The 14,591-nt window shown below is 42.2% G+C and overlaps 1 protein-coding gene across 2 annotated transcripts in view; it reads left to right on the top strand.

The window, feature by feature from the left end:
* The window catches only part of NSMAF (neutral sphingomyelinase activation associated factor), a 665,048-nt gene that overhangs the window by 289,337 nt on the left and 361,120 nt on the right, over positions 1-14,591 (top strand). For both annotated transcript variants that reach the window (XM_069220229.1, XM_069220228.1), the window contains exon 13: positions 3,460-3,636. In XM_069220229.1, the coding sequence (XP_069076330.1) occupies positions 3,460-3,636 (177 nt within the window). The remainder of the gene's footprint in view (positions 1-3,459; positions 3,637-14,591) is intronic.

Raw genomic sequence — 14,591 nt, 5'->3', positions numbered from 1 at the left:
TGTGTATGCATTACTGTTTTTTCCAGCAGTCACTAATCACCATTAACCTAAACCCCAAAAATGTACCAAACCACGTACAAAAGTCTAATATAATATTGACATTTGGAATAAAATAAACTGGTTACGTCTTTTTGCCTGTTCCAAGAACACAACCTTGTTACTTGTCTGATGGTTAACGTAGTTAATAAATTCCTTCTCATTGTTCACTCTTATCTATGCTCATTCACAGGTGGACTAAGCATTTAGGTCACATATCAGCACAGACACTCCCCCATTTCTCCTCTTAGTGTCTATGTGCACGACATTTGTGTTGAGCACATCTTTCACGGGGCATGACATCTGACGCAACCTCATTACATCAAATCCTTCCACTCAATCTGTGCAGGGCGCAGTTCTCAATTTGAGCCGTGATTGCACGTGTGGCCCACTGGCACTCATTTTTGGGAACCAGCATTTATTTTCCTCCTTAGACTTTTACCTAGGGAAAGAGAGGGAAAAACAGGAAAGGGGGAGAGGAAGAGAAAGAGTGGAAAAGCACGACAAAGGAAGATAGTGGAAAACCGCAAGAGTGAGAAAAATGGGCAGGCTTTTGTGGTGGTGGATTAAGCATGCATGAGGTGGAGTCAGAACTACACAACTTTGGTATTTTGCACACCGATGTTCAGTAGAGCAGAATGCGAGCTTCTGGGCAAAACTAGGGATGAATCGAGAAAAAATTATGTCTGTGACCCAGAAAACTGTTCCCTTCAAAAAATCTAGTACTGATGAGATTAAAGGAATGATTAATAAAATCTTCCTGATAACCTAAATGCGGACAGGGGGATCCTTGCCTGTCAGGAATTAGTAAACTTTGTAGATCTGAGTTATTCAAGTAATTGCACAGTTTGCCTATTAGTCTTTCATACCTGGCTCTAGCACTGCTGACTTAAAAATCCTGGGTTTCTCCCTTTATTAAGAAGGCATCTGTAGATTGCTGTGAAATGACAAATTTTAGACCAATATCTAATACATTCTTCTTGCCGAAGGTCTTAGAGCCACTCAATAATTTCAATCCCATTTGTCATATTATCATAGGTTTTAAGAGTGGCGGTCTGGTTCAGACCGAGTAGAGGAAATAAGATGCTCTGCTGGATGTTCATACAACTATTCGTGAAACTTTGGACAGTGGTGATCCAGATGCCTTTGGCTTTGAGACAATTTTAAAGAGATTGGAAACTGTTGTTAGGATGTTGGAGTCTGCGGGCAAAGCTTCCTCTTACTTTTTTGACAGGTTGGCCCAAGTGAAAAGTTTTTGTTACCAGGGGACAGTCTTGATACCGGTCCTGCAGCACAGGCTACTATGAGATCTTGAGGTGTCATTTCACAACTATGTGGATGACACACAGATCGGCTTTCCATTAATCAATGCACCAAGGGAAGATCAGGGGAAGATCAATTAAGTAAAAAAACACCAGCAACATAAAAGCAGATGGAAATGGCGAAGTCAAAAATCCCACTAAAAATACTCTGGGTGTAAATTTTACTAACAGATATCGGTGGAAGCTCACGTTAACCCTGTAGCGGCTATGTTAAATAATGCTAAAGTGCTTTGGTGGGTCTGGCCTTTTTAGAGGCAGCTAGTAGATAGAAGCTGGCCATAGCTTTCACCAAGGCAAGGCAATACTACACTACTGCCATACCACAGAGACTTGCACTTGAATAATAAATACATTTCACCTTGCACTTTTCCTGCAGTAATAGATACAAAATAGTAATAGAGTAAAGAGAGCTCATTACAAGGTCCAGGTCCTGAAGAAAGCCATAAACCCCGAATTTGGCTTAACATTAATGGTTGAAACATGTCAACCGAGGGAACAGAAGATCATTCTGTGTATTTCCCACCCTTTTGCTTTTATTGTTAACCTGAATAAATGGTCTGTGTGACTTGAAGGCAATTTTACTATTTATTGTGCGGACTCCATTGCGTATTTGGAAATTACATTTAAAAGATCTCAGTAAAAGAGCAGCTATTCATGGAGCCCATCCATGATACCAACAATGGGTTCCAGATGAGGAACAATCTGATGAGAAGGTACCATCAAGGTGGTTGAGGGTTTGCCTCATTTTAATTCGCTTATCTGGGTAGAAGTTGACTTGATTATAAATGCTTAGTTTTGTCCATCTTCTGAATTATACTATCTTCCCCACATGAATTCTTAAAGTAACAGCTCGCAAACAAAACTGTGGTTGTAAGTTTTTTCCACATCATTGTTTCCCCGTACAGTGGAAGTTCACATCGCTTATTCTACTCTAGGGGTTAAACATTTCCACCATAAAATCTGCATTTTATAAGGTTGCCAGAATTTAGAGGAGACCTAGGTTATCACTCATTTCCTGAAGGCCATCATTGCGAGTCCGCCAAATTACAAGTTGCCAGGGGTTCACACACCCAAAGACACTTGGTGCAAGAATACTGTGCCCGATTTTACAAGGTTCAGATCTGCATTTGTTGAGACAACCAAAGTTCTGAGGTAGGCACATAGGCTCCATCGACCCCATCTTTTAGCAAAGAGGTAGCATACAATACTCCCCCTACCCCTGAGACCCTCCCCAACCCACGATCCCTGCACAGCAACCCACTGTCTTCCCCTGCTCACACTTATAACCAGCTCAAAGCAGATTGTAATTGTGAGCTTTAACGTCCTTGGACTGTGGAAATCCTGCAGTTTTTGACCCACTAATCCCAGTCCTATATGGTTATTCCCCATTCTGAGTACTTAATCTGATAACACCCATAATAAGGGGTAAAGTTACCACCCCAGTCGGTAATTCCGGCCCCAATACAACCTCCCCTTAATTCCTGGTGTCTCGTAGTGAGGACCTTTGTCAGCTCTAGGACATGCTCGTTTCGATCTATATTAACTTGAGAATTACCCTTCCCAACTTCTGTTCATCAGCATAAGTTACACCCACCGTGCAACTTCCTTTCTGCTTAGCAACCTCCTCTTGCCAGTTGAGAGCTACTTAATGCATCCTTGATGTATGCTTTGTTTCCTATTTCTGTCATATTACTAGAGCAAATTGCTGCTCTCGTTCTATCTCCTTACCCCTTCTCTTTCTATTGCCTACAATATTCTTAGTTATTTTCTGACTTCTTGTTACACTCAATTCATCAGTCACGCCGATTTGTTGTTGAATGTGATTTGTATTTCTTTCTCAGATGTGTGTATTATTAACGATGTATGCGTTATCAGCGTCCTATATGTATACTATGCTTATGCCCATCATTCTGCTAACAATTTAGGCCCAACACTTACGTTGGAGGTTTCTGATGATGTCTTGAGTTTGTGTCAGGAAGTTTGTTATCTGAGAAATTAGTTTCCTCTTCTCATATTTTCTGCTGTATCCGGGAAATGCGTGGGTTATGGCTGAAGCTAAGAATTCTACTCACATATCTGATTTTCTGAATTTTCTTTACAGAGAATCATGTGACAGAGCACACGGTTGAGAGCTACATGCTGCAGTGGCAGAAGGGGCACATCACTAACAACCAGTACCTCCTGCACCTCAACAACCTGGCCGATCGTAGCTGTAACGATCTCTCCCAGTATCCCGTCTTTCCGTGGGTAATTGCAGATTACACTAGCCCCGAATTAGGTAAAACTATTAAACATTGTAAAATGACAAAACAGCACTAGTTTGTTTTGGAGAAAGTCATTATAGCACACAATGTGTCGAGTATATGTCATTATAAGAGCTCGAATATATATTATTTTGAATGCGTTGTGTGGTCATTCGGCAATAGTGGGCCTGGTCAAACTGGGCTTAGCGAACGCACTCGACTGCTTTCATGGCTGGATGGTCTGAGGCGTAAGGAGCCTATCTACTCCAACAGCGGTTTGCGGTGGAGCAACACCCACTTTTCTTCTGGACACATACATGGTTTTCTTCTGGAAAGAAACCATTTTATGCTCTGTACCTGTTCCTCACGCAAAGGAAGGTTTTCATACTTTCATTTCAGAGCTGCCTGTCAAACCTATTCCTTGTGCACTATATTGGGAAACCTCGAATTGTTGCTCAAATTATATATACTAACTAAAGGGGAGAAGGAGAGTTTAGAGGAACTGGGTCTATCCTCCTTAAGGCTTCAGTAAACCTACATAAATGCCCAGCCCGGAAAAGGAACTTCCACAAGGAGAAAACATTTTTTTTGTTTGGAAAGCCCTCACCCACCAGGGTTACCCCTTGGTGGCATGCATCATAATTGGGTTTCTTCCCTTTCTGCTGCAGAACGAGGCGTGCTGCGACCGACGGAATACGTGGGAGCACTGTTGGTTTCAACAATGTGCATATTAGTAAGGGATAGGAGTGGTGGGGTCTTGGTGAGTTAAAAATAATACCCTCTGGATGATATTACCAATTTGATACATCTCACATGGTTGGTATGAATAAAGAGGGGTGTGGGGAGGGTCTGTACCTTGGAGGGGTGCAGAGTCGCTATTGCAGTATGAGGGTTGCAATATAACATGTTGTGGCTGTTCTTTTTGTCTGCCAGTGCTACTGGGGATAATGCCGTGGGTTGCAGCAGTGGTTGGGATTTTGATATTTATTAATACCACATGTGCATCTAATTTAAACTCTAGTTTACTTCTTATCTGTGTATTAATTGTTTTTTAAAGTGTAGCTCTTTGAAATCACAGAGTTGACCCACTGTTATTATATTTAAAAAGCATTTACATTAACGGGGTTCTTATATGACTAGGTTGTTGTAGGCAAAACTATTGCCGTACGCCATACTAATTTTTTAGGGTATGGTCTCTTATGTCCATTCATTTGGTAAATTATTAATATTTGGATGTGAATTTCACTTAAATTCCAATCTCATTTCACACAAGACATATAAAAACATTCCACATACTACATTTAAAATAACTTGATTACTAGGGTATGCATTTCTGCTGAATGAGAACCTCAGTAGAATGCTGTTTAACACAAACCTTCATTATTTTTTTAATTCAGTGACAGCAAATTGTCGAGCAAATTCAAAAGCTCTTCACATACTTTAGTTTATAAAAACAGTAAACATTATTTATCACTCAAATTAAGAGCAATATTTGTACATTTCTTAAAACTATTGGCAACTTAAGTACATAAATAACTATTAATATATCCAGAAAACCATTTTCAGTAAACCCAATATAGAACATAGCATCCCTAAGAACCCTTATCCAACTTAACCATTCTGCCTTTGTAAGAAAGTAGCCTGACCATGTGATTTCCACACTTATCCTAAAAACCTAGACATTCAAAAGTACCACTTGTAAGTCAGTATGTTAAAAAAAACAAAAAAACTTTGCACTTGTATAGCGCACTACTCACAGTATGTTAAAAATAAAAAACTTTGCACTTGTATAGCGCACTACTCACCCATTAGGGTCTCAAGGCGCTGTACGGATAATGCTGTGGAACTTCTCTTGGCTTTTCCCTGTGAGGCACCCACTCCTGGACAGCCCCAGGGTGAAGCCAGGCATCCAAGTGCTGTGAGGGCCCTTGTGGGGATTAAGCAAGGAGTGGGACCCATTAATTAGATTAGGCACTGAGGCGAGAATTATCTGGTCCAAGGGAATTGAGCCCAAGACCCACTGAGGCAGGAATTGAACACTGGTCCTCGGCCAGATCTCTGCATCAGGGCCTGCCACTCTAACCATTGTGCCACACTTCTCAATATTATGCCTCAATATTATGAGTACATATGTTTTTGAAAGTGACATTAGCCATGTTTCCTATGCCGTCTTATGCAGGGGACTAGGAAAGGAGAAAATGTGTTAGCGACTCTCTCATGCCAATCTCACAGTAGCGAAAAACATTAACCTTCCCGTTTTAGCGATACGATCACCAACTTGGAGTGTCCCCTAGTGGAAGTGCAAAAGAGAGAGACCTAACATTTGCCATATAATTCGAGTCAATATACAGTCTTTTGACTTTTCCTAAAGTACTTGGCTGCTAAAAGTATTTCCTGGTGCTAGCCAGACCAGGATGATCATTTATTCATTTTTGTATTTTTTCTTAAAAGGGCCATTTGTATAGATTTTTACTAGTTTTAATCTGGTAGAGACTTGTAGCTTCATATTCCTTACCTCAGGATTATCCCAGGCGTCAGACTGGATCTGGAAGATTTTTTGGGAGCAGTAACCCTGCACGCTTGTAGGTGGTATTGTTCAGCTCCACCTGCGTCGTTGGTGTCGTCCATGCCAGAAGTGACATCCTTGGTACCTATATAGGTGCTACCACTTTTCTTTCCATGTCAGCCAATGCAGATCTGGAAAGAGCTACCCTATCAGTCACTTTTTGACTGAGCTTTTTCAACATTTTGTCAACCCTTTTTTAAAGTTTTACCTCTTGGTGTTACAGGGATGTCATCCAAGAACGCCAGCTTTAAGCCTTGCTGCATCTGTCACTGACCAGTGTTGATGATCGACCCGCACCTTGTTTGCCTGTGGAGCCTCGAGCATGACCACAACCCGAAGTCATGCTCTGACTGCCACGCCATGAACCACATGGTGCAGCGCTCCCTCAAGCTGCTGGCAGCGTGTTGTGCCAGTCGAGAGGGAGGTCCGGGACTCGGTCATAGAGCCAGAGATCGATGTCCAATTCATAATCTTCGAGACATTTGGGTACATCTAGGCACAAGAAGAAAAAGAAGTTGAAGCTTGCTTCGACTTCTTCGTGTCCTTCGAGACAAGGGACCATTCGCATTCTATGCCTCAATCCGCGGTGGAGTCTACGCCTTGGTTGACTCCACGTTTCTGTGAGTTTATGGGAGTCAGAGTGACCCCTGGATGACATATTTGGGCGGGCCAACCCCACTGGCATTATAAATCTAAAAGTACACTGTTCCTATTGAGAGTGGATGAAATATCTACAGGAGCAAGAACCCTCATGCATCGCAATGGATGACTGGCTTCATCATTAGGAAAGCTCCTCGTTAGGCCGGTGCTGCAATGCCTAACGGGCTCCCCCCGAGGGGGTGCTCTTAACCGGGATGCTCAGGTAGTCGCACATCCAAAACTTTTATTTTGAGCGGGTGCTCAATTAGAAGTACCCAGATGTCAATGGAGTGAATAGATAAAGATTAAAATTGGTTCATCATCAACAATTATCACTCATAGTTTAATTAGTTTTATGTGATGAAGACCAAGATTAAAAACAAGTGAGAGAGTAACGGGTGATAGACGATGGTCACCTACTCTCAAAAAGAGGATAAACACTATATGGTATCTCTCTATAGTGGGTCTACATGTTTCGCGTCCGAATGGTCCAGCCGGATCCTATGACGCTTCCTCAGGACCAAAAAAGAAAATCTACTCCAATATTTTCAAAACAGATACTCATCAATATCTAAAGATAAGTAGTCACTTACTTAGTTCTACTCGTACAAAAAAAGGTTCACCCTAAGTAGATAAAGCATAAATCATGATCAATTTGTATAATTAAATTTACAAAATTAGTGCACATGTGAAGTTAGTATGATTATAGTGGCTCACTCTAGTGAAAGAAAATTATTAATAATAACAGTTTACCATCCCCAATGTCAGGATAGCGCTCTTAAAAGATCACAAGTCAGGAAATAAGGAACTAATATTCTGTTGATTAATAATCAAAAGAGGTTAAAATGATAACATAGAGAGTTCGGCAGGAACTTGGCTCACAATTCTCCAAAACAAATAATTACTAAACGTGAAAACCGTTACCATTTATGATATGGCACAAATACAAGCAAAAATCCCATAATCAATAGAAGGATGTCAAAAATAAATGAAGCAGATGGTTGAGGCTTCTATCAGTCAGAAGGAAAAACTCATGTCATAATTAACTAGGTTCAGAGAATTATCGTAAATGTTGCAGTAAACAAATTACCATCGATCTAGTGTCATTAAATAATAACAAGATTAAGGCAAGTATAGGGCTATATTATCTGTAGTCCTTGCATATAGAAATTGTACAGGGCAGGAGGATAATTATTGTTTATCGATCCAATCCTAGTTGGCTGTGCGTCAGTAAAAGAAAAAATGTAATAATTAAATACCCGTCGCAGATCGCTGGTTCAAACACGTTATCTCAAGGGGCACCAGCGGACAAAAAAGGTCGGAAACGGGTGAGAGAAAAGACTTACTTGTAGTTCCTTTTAAAGTAGGCTGATTAACCTACCCTGCAGACCTGTGTCCATGTTGAACACCGGTACGACGTTCTACCGAGGTTTTTAAGGAGGAAACCCCGATATGTGTAACCGGAAATAATTGCCGGCTCGCATTAAATAAAAAGTGAAAACAGACTTAAAGTTGTAGTTTTTGGGGAATCCTAACCAAGATAAAGGACTACAGCTACAGCAGTGTTTTTTAAAAACGGAGTGAAAATTATCCGGTACAGTAGATCGGAAACGGGTGAGAGAAAAGACTTACTTGTAGTTCCTTTGAAAGTAGGCTGATTAAACTACCCTGCAGACCTGTGTCCATATAGAACACCGGTACGACGTTCTACCGAGGTTTATAAAGAGGAAACCCCGATATGCGTAACCGGAAATAATTGCCGGCTCGCATTAAATGAAAAGTGAAAACAGACTTAAAGTTGTAGTTTTTGGGGGGATTCTTAACCAAGAAAAAGGACTACAGCTACGGCAGTGTTTTTTATACCGGAGTGAAAATTATCCGGTACATTAGATCGGAAATGTTCTAATGAAAACATAAAGAAGGGGCGATCATAGAAGCTCCAAAAGCCCATAATATTTAACACAATTGAACCTGTGTATGTGTTATTCGGGTATAAATAAAGAAACTATTAAATAAAGGTAAAAGATACAAAGAACCGGAAGGAACATAAAGGTTATTAACCTATTACAGAAAAATAGAAATAAATACAAATAGTATTTTTAAAAACCAAAAACAAAATCAGCAGATTGTCGCTATTGATTCTAGATCAAGGTCATAAGAAGTGGTACATGGAGTAAGGAATCCTTAAATGTATTGCTCATCAAAAAAGGGGTTTATGTCGAGAGGGCTGTCCAAGGTATGTCATCGTTTAATCCTTGTGACATTGTCCCTAATTTAAAAATCCATCGCTGTTCTATTCTAAAAAGTGAATGAGAACCGTTAGGGAGGTTTTTAGGGGCTTCGAGGACCACCCATCGAAGATCATCTGGCGTGTGGGCAGTCTCCAAAAAATGGGCACATAGTTTTGTAGTTACTCTCTGGCATCTAATGTTACTTCTGTGCTCATTTATGCGTATTTTTACTGGTCGAGTTGTCATTCCTACATAACGCAAGCCACAAGGGCATGTGATCATATAAATGCAGTTCTTAGAGTTGCAATTAGTGTGTCTTCTTAGGAACCATTTTCCGATTGGGTCAAGATCAAGTGATGTCATTCTACTTGTTAAAGAGCACACGTTGCAGTTACCACAAGGGAAGTGACCCTCAACAGGTGGAAGATCCCATAATGTTCTTTGTTTAGGGATATCATGTCTTTCTGGACGTGTGTGGATCACTATGGGCCTGATTCAGACCCTGGCGGCCGGTGACCGCCAGGGTCACCGGCCACGGGAGCACCGCCGACAGACTGGCGGTGCTCCAAAGGGCATTCTGACCGCGGCGGTTCTGCCGCGGCCAGAAAGGGTAAACCGGCGGTCTCCCGCCGGTTTACCACTGCCCTTGGAATCCCCCATGGCGGCGCAGCTTGCTGCGCCGCCATGGGGGATTCTGACACCCCCTACCGCCATCCTGTTCCTGGCGGTTGGCCCGCCAGGAACAGGATGGCGGTAGGGGGTGCCGCGGGGCCCCTGGGGGCCCCTGCCGTGCCCATGCCAATGGCATGGGCACGGCAGGGGCCCCCGTAAGAGGGCCCCACTGTGTATTTCAGTGTCTGCCTAGCAGACACTGAAATACGCGACAGGTGCAAAATGCACCCGTCGCACATGCCCACTCCGCCGGCTCCATTCGGAGCCGGCTTCCTCGTGGGGAGGGGTTTCCCGCTGGGCTGGCGGGCGGCCTTCTGGCGGTCGCCCGCCAGCCCAGCGGGAAAGCCAGAATGGCCTCCGCGGTCTTTCGACCGCGGAGCGGCCATATGGCGGTTCCCTCCAGGCGGGCGGTGACCGCCGCCCGCCGGGGTCAAAATGACCCCCTATGTCTTTTATATTAGAAGTATGCTTAAAGGCGAAGAGGGGTTTTGGTATGACAGAACCTCCACTCTCTAAGATAGACCAGCGTTTGTTAAGCACTTTTTTAATAGTATTAGACAGAGGGGTAAATGTGGTAACACAGGTTATGCGTGACTGGGGGGTCCTTATATTTATTTCAAGTAAACTTTCCCTGTGGTTATTTCTCGCTCTCTTGCGAGCGGCATTTATTGTCTTAGCTGGATAGTGTCGGTCACAAAGTTTAGTTTGAAGGATGTCAGCCTGTCTGTCATATTCATAGGTGAAGCTACAGTTGCGCCTCAGTCGTAAGAATTGCCCCACTGGTAAATTTTCCCTTCGAGCTTTTGGGTTCAGTGTCTACCATCCAACTACCTTTTTTGGACTTGATGATCACTATTGATAAAGGTTTATTGAGCACAAGCACCTACCATAAACCAACAGATCGAAACAGTCTTCTTTTATATGAAAGCCACCACCCAAAAGCTCTAAGGGAACATTTACCAGTGGGGCAATTCTTACGACTGAGGCGCAACTGTAGCTTCACCTATGAATATGACAGACAGGCTGACATCCTTCAAACTAAACTTTGTGACCGACACTATCCAGCTAAGACAATAAATGCCGCTCGCAATAGAGCGAGAAATAACCACAGGGAAAGTTTACTTGAAAAAAATATAAGGACCCCCCAGTCACGCATAACCTGTGTTACCACATTTACCCCTCTGTCTAATACTATTAAAAAAGTGCTTAACAAACGCTGGTCTATCTTAGAGAGCGGAGGTTCTGTCATACCAAAACCCCTCTTCGCCTTTAAGCGTACTTCTAATATAAAAGACATAGTGATCCACACACGTCCAGAAAGACATGATATCCCTAAACAAAGAACATTATGGGATCTTCCACCTGTTGAGGGTTACCTTGTGGTAACTGCAACGTGTGCTCTTTAACAAGTAGAATGACATCACTTGATCTTGACCCTATCGGAAAATGGTTCCTAAGAAGACACACTAATTGCAACTCTAAGAACTGCATTTATATGATCACATGCCCTTGTGGCTTGCGTTATGTAGGAATGACAACTCGACCAGTAAAAATACGCATAAATGAGCACAGAAGTAACATTAGATGCCAGAGAGTAACTACAAAACTATGTGCCCATTTTTTGGAGACTGCCCACACGCCAGATGATCTTCGATGGGTGGTCCTCGAAGCCCCTAAAAACCTCCCTAACGGTTCTCATTCACTTTTTAGAATAGAACAGCGATGGATTTTTAAATTAGGGACAATGTCACAAGGATTAAACGATGACATACCTTGGACAGCCCTCTCGACATAAACCCCTTTTTTGATGAGCCATGCATTTAAGGATTCCTTACTCCATGTACCACTCCTTATGACCTTGATCTAGAATCAATAGCGACAATCTGCTGATTTTGTTTTTGTTTTTTAAAAATACTATTTGTATTTATTTCTATTTTTCTGTAATAGGTTAATAACCTTTATGTTCCTTCCGGTTCTTTGTATCTTTTACCTTTATTTAATAGTTTCTTTATTTATACCCGAATAACACATACACAGGTTCAATTGTGTTAAATATTATGGGCTTTTGGAGCTTCTATGATCGCCCCTTCTTTATGTTTTCATTAGAACATTTCCGATCTACTGTACCGGATAATTTTCACTCCGGTATAAAAAACACTGCCGTAGCTGTAGTCCTTTTTCTTGGTTAAGAATCCCCCCAAAAACTACAACTTTAAGTCTGTTTTCACTTTTCATTTAATGCGAGCCGGCAATTATTTCCGGTTACGCATATCGGGGTTTCCTCTTTATAAACCTCGGTAGAACGTCGTACCGGTGTTCTATATGGACACAGGTCTGCAGGGTAGGTTAATCAGCCTACTTTCAAAGGAACTACAAGTAAGTCTTTTCTCTCACCCGTTTCCGATCTACTGTACCGGATAATTTTCACTCCGTTTTAAAAAAACACTGCTGTAGCTGTAGTCCTTTATCTTGGTTAGGATTCCCCAAAAACTACAACTTTAAGTCTGTTTTCACTTTTTATTTAATGCGAGCCGGCAATTATTTCCGGTTACACATATCGGGGTTTCCTCCTTAAAAACCTCGGTAGAACGTCGTACCGGTGTTCAACATGGACACAGGTCTGCAGGGTAGGTTAATCAGCCTACTTTAAAAGGAACTACAAGTAAGTCTTTTCTCTCACCCGTTTCCGACCTTTTTTGTCCGCTGGTGCCCCTTGAGATAACATGTGTTTGAACCAGCGATCTGCGACGGGTATTTAATTATTACATTTTTTCTTTTACTGACGCACAGCCAACTAGGATTGGATCGATAAACAATAATTATCCTCCTGCCCTGTACAATTTCTATATGCAAGGACTACAGATAATATAGCCCTATACTTGCCTTAATCTTGTTATTATTTAATGACACTAGATCGATGGTAATTTGTTTACTGCAACATTTACGATAATTCTCTGAACCTAGTTAATTATGACATGAGTTTTTCCTTCTGACTGAGCCTCAACCATCTGCTTCATTTATTTTTGACATCATTCTATTGATTATGGGATTTTTGCTTGTATTTGTGCCATATCATAAATGGTAACGGTTTTCACGTTTAGTAATTATTTGTTTTGAAGAATTGTGAGCCAAGTTCCTGCCGAACTCTCTATGTTATCATTTTAACCTCTTTTGATTATTAATCAACAGAATATTAGTTCCTTATTTCCTGACTTGTGATCTTTTAAGAGCGCTATCCTGACATTGGGGATGGTAAACTGTTATTATTAATAATTTTCTTTCACTAGAGTGAGCCACTATAATCATACTAACTTCACATGTGCACTAATTTTGTAAATTTAATTATACAAATTGATCATGATTTATGCTTTATCTACTTAGGGTGAACCTTTTTTTGTACGAGTAGAACTAAGTAAGTGACTACTTATCTTTAGATATTGATGAGTATCTGTTTTGAAAATATTGGAGTAGATTTTCTTTTTTGGTCCTGAGGAAGCGTCATAGGATCCGGCTGGACCATTCGGACGTGAAACATGTAGACCCACTATAGAGAGATACCATATAGTGTTTATCCTCTTTTTGAGAGTAGGTGACCATCGTCTATCACCCATTACTCTCTCACTTGTTTTTAATCTTGGTCTTCATCACATAAAACTAATTAAACTATGAGTGATAATTGTTGATGATGAACCAATTTTAATCTTTATCTATTCACTCCATTGACATCTGGGTACTTCTAATTGAGCACCCGCTCAAAATAAAAGTTTTGGATGTGCGACTATCTGAGCATCCCGGTTAAGAGCACCCCCTCGGGGGGAGCCCGTTAGGCATTGCAGCACCGGCCTAACAAGGAGCTTTCCCAATGATGAAGCCAGTCATCCATTGCGATGCATGAGGGTTCTTGCTCCTGTAGATATTTCATCCACTCTCAATAGGAACAGTGTACTTTTAGATTTATTATGACTACATTGGGAGGCTGTACACTGGACCTGTAATCTCCTGGTCCCTCTTCTATTTATTTGTTGCAACCCCACTGGCATACATTTGGGCCTTGTGGAGTTGGCAGGGGTCCGTGCTGGTTACATGCTAGTGGCTCTGGTGCCATGGGGGCTTCAGGGGCTCAGTTCTGGATCCAGACTGACGCCGTCCATGGCTCCTCGACCTCCCCTGTGCTGGTCCTGATGCGGATGCTGTCAGCACCCACCGGCGGCATCATCCCCATTTTAATCTCCGATATGGAGCCTGAGGGGGGTTGCTCTATGCCGTATCCAGCACATTTGGAGCCCTATTCTTATAGTCTTGGTCTCGGGGAGGAATAGAAGGAGTTACCGGACCTTGAAGAAGTCCAGCCTTATGCACAAGATATGCACTGCAGTGAGGAACTGGATGAAGCCAATGGCCTAGATACTTCCCCTGATGCGGACATGCTTCTCCCCTTACTGTAGCTACAGAGGAGGTAGCATCTTTTGCAGTGGTGATGCGGGGGTCCTCGACTATCAGTTACCTTCTGTGGTGGTCAAGCCCATTGTCTTGACAGGTTATTCAGCTGGGAGTCTCTCCCCATCTGAACTGCTCCTTCCATTTAATGAGGCCCTCACAGATGTCCTTTTGGATACCTGGTTCAAACCCAACTCAGGGGCTCCTGTGAATAGGACAATCGCCAGTCGCCACTGCCCGCCCCCAAGGGACCCAAGTGTCTTCACGCAACACCCCACCCCTGAGAGATTGGCGGTCCCATGTCAACCTTAGCATGTTCCCTTCTGCCCCTCTGGATAGTGATTCTAAGAGGATGGAGACATTTACAAAGAAGATATTTTCTTCAGTCAGCCTGACATTGAAGTCTGTGAACACAGCATGCCTTTTGGGCCGCTACTCCCCTGAT

This window comes from Pleurodeles waltl, chromosome 2_2 (genome assembly GCF_031143425.1).
Source record: "Pleurodeles waltl isolate 20211129_DDA chromosome 2_2, aPleWal1.hap1.20221129, whole genome shotgun sequence".
NCBI lineage: Eukaryota > Metazoa > Chordata > Amphibia > Caudata > Salamandridae > Pleurodeles > Pleurodeles waltl.
This window is presented reverse-complemented; position numbering and strand designations above follow the sequence as displayed.